Raw genomic sequence first — 6292 nt, 5'->3', positions numbered from 1 at the left:
ACTTTGAGTTGGAAAGTATTTTATTTTTCCTCACGAATATCAAGAACTGGGTTTCTAATTCCACACAGATGGCTCACGACAGAAAGAGCCTTAATTAGAATTGAACACCGGAGTAAAATAAGACTTAAAGACTGAAGTAATAAGGAATAATCCTTTGTTAAGAGGGTTTGTTTAGAGAGGAACTGTAATTTGTTTAAACATATTTTCAAACAAAAGTATTTATGTTCACTTTATGAGCCTGAAGCTCATGATTTCACGTATCGCATTTTAACAGAATGAAGACATGAAACATAATGAATAAATAAAAGTAATGAATAATATAAAGATATTGATCAATATAAACAATAAAAAAAATTCTCACTATCAACGAGTGAGGAAATTATGATCATTAAAGATATTATGTCAAACACAGATCTTCAAACAGGCCGCAAATGTGCTGAATTGACCAAATTGAGCGCATGAGTCCAAACGTGAGGAAATCGTAACGTCGAGCTATGAGGATAAAACGCTGAGTAAGATGGAGGATATTAGGGTCGTTGGTCTAGATGCCGACTCCATATTACAAGCAGAGGGAAAACGGCCTTCGCGTAAACGATCATAACGGCTAATTTCCCCTGAGGAACCTCCTCCTCCTCCTCCTCCTACTACTCCCCCAAACCTCCTCTTCCCCCTCGACCTGTTGCATGCCTCGACATAATAGGATTAGGTGACATGGGTGTGGTCATATTGGGACCCAGGTTCATACTTGGCTATTCGGGTTCGTGTTTCCAAAACATAGATGTGTTAACCCCTATTGAGGAGTATTTTCGACGGTTCTTAGATATTGGATAGGAGATCATCTCCAAAGGATGTTAGACATTTAACGGCTTTGATCGTCTCTCCTTGTCCACACACCATAAATGCCTTTCCCTAGAAAGGTGGGACAGATCAGGTACTCTCTCTCTCTCTCTCTCTCTCTCTCTCTCTCTCTCTCCCTCTCTCTCTCTCCTCTCTCTCTCTCTCTCTCTCACTCTCTCTCTCTCTCTTGATTCTAGCAGACGCTCGGACCCAGAAAAGCTTGAATATGTTTCATTTGTAAATTGCTGAAAGTTAAAGCATTGTTGTTTTTTTGTAGTTTCCCTCTTAGATTAAGTGAAATATAGAAAAAGATATATTTTTATGTAGAAAGTAAATCCTGGAAAAAAGTAAGCAAATAAATAAGAAAAAATCTTGAAATGTCACAGTGAGAATTAAACTGAACAAATCATTCAAATAAATAGTTATTTAAAAAGAAAATATAATCAAGTTATAAAATATCCATATATATAACTATAAAGAACGAAAAAAGGAAAGAAAGTATAAGGAAATTAAGAAAAAGATTACAAAATAAAACCATATACGTATAAAAATCATTACATTACGTCCCATTGCGTACTGTTTATCCTCTATAACTTACAATTGCAACAAAAAAAAAAGAGAGAGAGAGAGAGAGAGAGAGAGAGAGAGAGAGAGAGAGAGAGAGAGAGAGAGAGAGAGGATAATCATGCTAGGATCACGAAGTGTCAAGGTAAAGGAGGGTGGGGGGGGGGTGTTTAGGGAGGGGGCCAAATTTTAAGAGAGGGCCAGAGAGTGTTCTATCAGATGAGTGTTGCTTCTCGGTATGGATAGTGCAGTGGGGATTAATCTAGGTTCTGGGGTTAATTTAGTTTCTAGGGTTTAATTTGTTACCAAAGAATGTTATACACAGTTATTCTAAAGAGTTTTTGTAACGAGTCATTTGAAATTGAAATAAATGTTTGGAGATTTTTCTTATTTTATGAAAATAGAAACTGTCCAAGTGGTGAACGTTGGAAAGCAAAACGATAAAAATACTATAATTGAAAAATGAAATTAAAAAGAACTGTGGAATGAGTGTGGTGAACAAGAGATAATTACATTTCTTACTGAGAGTGTTGTCATTAAAATATGTGCAATCAACTAATATGATCTACAAAAACTAATGGTTTGAAATGTTTTCCTTCATCATAAATATATTTCTTATCAGCTGAAAAAAGAGACATGGTCTTAGTGAGAGTAATGTAAATGTAAAGTTAATTTTCTCTTCATCAGGACACCGCGCCCATAAAGAAGAATAGAAAATTAAGAAAATTGTGTTCTGAAAAGACTTTTCTTGTTATATTTGTTTTTGTGAAAATAAAACTACCGGTATAATTACGGTGAAAGATAATAAAAACTTTTCCGATTGTTACTTTTGTCACCAAGTTCTTTTGAAAAAAAGATATATATATATATATATATATATATATATATATATATATATATATATATATATATATATATATATATATATACACACACACACACACACACACACACACACATATATATATATATATATATATATATATATATATATATATATATATATATATATATATATATATATATATATATATACTGGGACTTTTCCGTTGCAAAATTTATGGAAAGAAATAACGATCTTAAAAGAAAAGACTTGATTCTTGTCAGCATCTATGGTATTCAGTTATACCTTGTTAACAAACGTAAAATCTTTTATCTTTAAATGTCATTTTCCTTATTAGAAATGCCAAATGGTATCTAGAGGTAATATATGTATTAATCTACGTACACAAAAAGGATTACCTTGTAATAATGATATTTTGCTTATATCTTTATCTTTAGGTACAAGACTGAAGAAGTTCAAAACTGTAAAAGTTAAATCATAAGAACATCAAATTCCCTTGTGATTATTATGAATAATACTACAGTGTATGAGGTAAGTGCCAGGCTATAAGAATTGGAAACATGAAATATTTCATAGTACATTTCATGCAATTTTCAACTCATCTCTCCTACTTGTTGATGAGTCACTTTATGCAATGCAATGTAGTGTTTATAGGGTTAATACGAATTAAAATCAACAGATATTCTGACAAGTACACTTATGTAATTAATATAACCAAAATAACATTAAAATGTTATGTTAAGAATCGTTTCCAATAGATGTCTCACACATAAAATAAAGCAATACGGGCGTTTGTTTACGTTTTTACCAAATAAACGTCTTATATTTTTCTCGAATAAGAAATAAAGAAAAAATTTACATCTTAATAAAAACTCCTAGTTTATCTTAAAAAAAAAACACTTTAAAATTTACAAAACTTTACTTTATAAGAGATATTCCACATACATAAATGTTTCTTTGACAAATTACCCCGATAATAAATAGCATGAATTACTTATTAAGATCTTTGTTTATCAAAAGCTCTCCATCCCATGCTTATCTTTCTTTTACTTTCGGTCTCGTTTTTATAGAGAAAGTGACATTTTAATTTTCATGGTATGGTAAGCAGCTCTTCTAGGAGAAGGACACTCCAAGATCAAATCATTGTTCTCTAGTCTTGGGTAGTGCCATAGCTTCAGTACTATGGTCTTCTACCGTCTTGGGTTAGAGACCTCTTGCTTGAAGGTACACTCGGGCACACTATTCAGTCTTGTTTCTCATCCTCTTGTTATTTTGAATTTTTCATCCTTGTGTTATTTTAAAGGTTTTATAGTTTAGGTATGAAAGAATTATTCTAATATTGTTATTGTTCTTAAATTTCTTTTGTAGTTTTCCCTTGTTTCCTTCCTTTACTGGGCTATTTTCCCTGTTGGAGCCTTTGGGCTTATAGCATCCTGCTTTTCCAACTAGGGGTGTAGCTTAGCAAGTAATAATAATAATAATAATAATAATAATAATAATAATAATAATAATAATAATAATAATAATAATAATAATAATAATAATAGCTCTCCATCGCATGCTTATCCTTTTACTTTCGCTCTCGTCTTTTAAGGTGACATTTTACATTTCATACATATTAGTCTTAATATTATGCACCTCAGATTAATTTTTTTTTTTTTTTTTTGGGGGGGGGGTGAGGCGTTTGAATTATGCTTTTTGAGTTATCCTGTGCATCTGACCCATTTCCTTTCATGCATTTTTTTTTCCTTCTTTTTAAGATACCGTATAACAACAGTTTTTGCTTTTGCTTCTTAACAATATACTAAAATATATTTATTTTTTATTTTTGAATGTTGAAATATACTTTTTTTTATTTCAAAAGGTTGAAATATACTTTTTTTTTGCATTTTAAAGATATATCAACAAGTATTTTTTTTAAAGACATATCAACTAACCTTTTATTTTGCTTTTTGAAGATATATAAAAATTCTTTTTAAATCTTATCAAAACTTCTTAAAATGATAGATCAGTTTTTTAGGTTTTAAAAAATCCATCATATTTAATTTGCTTTTTAAAGATATATCAACTATTTCTTTTCTCTTTAAAGATATATCACATATCAACCTTGCTTTTCTAAATGTTGTTAAGAGTTTATAACTCAGAACATTAAGTTAATTTAAAGAATTAAATGAAAATGGATTAGAAAAGCACTGCTTGTTGAGTTTTAGGAGATGGGTAAATTTTTCCCTTACAGAGCGAAGACTTCTTATACATAATTTTATACAGGAATGTCTCCATTTTTCAATATTTTATGAAATCTAAAGGCTGCATATAATGCTATTAAAAAGAAAAACAAATATCATTAAAAAACGTATTTCATGATAACGATTTCAGGTAAGACACCTCATCATATTCGGACATACGTGAGTCTTATGGAAATACAATGTTTTTTTCTCTGGATCTTACGGAAATACATGACGTTTTCTCTGGATCTTACGGAAATACATTATTATTTCGCTGGATCTTACGTAAATACATGACCTTTTGTCTAGATCTTACGGAAATACATGACTTTTTCTCTGGATCTTACGGAAATATTTTATTATTTCGCTATATCTTACGGAAATACATGACCTTTTGTCTAGATCTTACGGAAATACATGACTTTTTCTCTGGATCTTACGGAAATACATTATTATTTCGCTGGATCTTACGGAAATACATTATTATTTCGCTGGATCTTACGGAAATACATTATTATTTCGCTGGATCTTACGGAAATACATGACCTTTTGTCTAGATCTTACGGAAATACATGACTTTTTCTCTGGATCTTACGGAAATACATTATTATTTCGCTATATCTTACGGAAATACATGACCTTTTGTCTAGATCTTACGGAAATACATGACTTTTTCTCTGGATCTTATGGAAATACATGACTTTTTCTCTGGATCTTATGGAAATACATGACTTTTTCGCTGGATCATACGGAAATACATGACTTTTTCGCTGGATCATACGGAAATACATGACTTTTTCTCTGGATCTTACGGAAATTCATGACTTTTTCTCTGGATCTTACGGAAATTCATGACTTTTTCTCTGGATCATACGGAAATACATGACTTTTTCTCTGGATCTTACGGAAATTCATGACTTTTTCTCTGGATCATACGGAAATTCATGACTTTTTCTCTGGATCTTACGGAAATTCATTACTTTTTCTCTGGATCAAACGGAAATACATGACTTTTTCTCTGGATCTTACGGAAATTCATGACTTTTTCTCTGGATATTACGGAAATTCATGACTTTTTCTCTGGATCTTACGGAAATTCATTACTTTTTCTCTGGATCAAACGGAAATACATGACTTTTTCTCTGGATCTTACGGAAATTCATGACTTTTTCTCTGGATATTACGGAAATTCATGACTTTTTCTCTGGATCTTATGGAAATTCATGACTTTTTCTCTGGATCTTACGGAAATACATGACTTTTTCTCTGGATCTTACGGAAATACATGATCTTTTCTCTGGATATTACGGAAATTCATGACTTTTTCACTGGATCTTACGAAAATTCATGCCTTTTTTCTGGATCTTACGGAAATACATGACTTTTTCTCTGGATCTTACGGAAATTCATGACTTTTTCACTGGATCTTACGGAAACATATGACTTTTTCTCCGGATCTTACGGAAATACATGACTTTTCCGCTGGATCTTACGGAAATTCATGACTTTTTCTCTGGATCTTACGGAAATTCATGACTTTTTCTCTGGATCTTTCGGAAATACATGACTTTTTCTCTGGATCTTACGGAAATTCATGACTTTTTCTCTGGATTTTACGGAAATTCATGACTTTTTCTCTGGATCTTACGAAAATTCATGCCTTTTTCTGGATCTTACGGAAATACATGACTTTTTCGCTGGATCATACGGAAATACATGACTTTTTCTCTGGATCATACGGAAATACATGACTTTTTCTCTGGATCTTATGGAAATTCATGACTTTTTCTCTGGATCATACGGAAATACATGACTTTTTCTC

General features: G+C 31.6%; 1 protein-coding gene across 1 annotated transcript in view; it reads left to right on the top strand.

Moving 5' to 3' along the window:
* Positions 1-2680: 2680 nt before the first annotated feature.
* LOC137630163 (uncharacterized) overlaps positions 2681-6292 on the top strand; it is a 58366-nt gene continuing 54754 nt past the window's right edge. The window contains exon 1 of the mRNA XM_068361611.1: positions 2681-2776. Within this exon, the coding sequence (XP_068217712.1) occupies positions 2753-2776 (24 nt within the window). The 5' untranslated portion in view covers positions 2681-2752. The remainder of the gene's footprint in view (positions 2777-6292) is intronic.

The sequence above is a fragment of the Palaemon carinicauda genome, chromosome 38, assembly GCF_036898095.1.
Source record: "Palaemon carinicauda isolate YSFRI2023 chromosome 38, ASM3689809v2, whole genome shotgun sequence".
NCBI lineage: Eukaryota > Metazoa > Arthropoda > Malacostraca > Decapoda > Palaemonidae > Palaemon > Palaemon carinicauda.
Note: the sequence above shows the minus strand (reverse complement) of the source record. Positions and strands in the feature narration are given on the sequence as shown.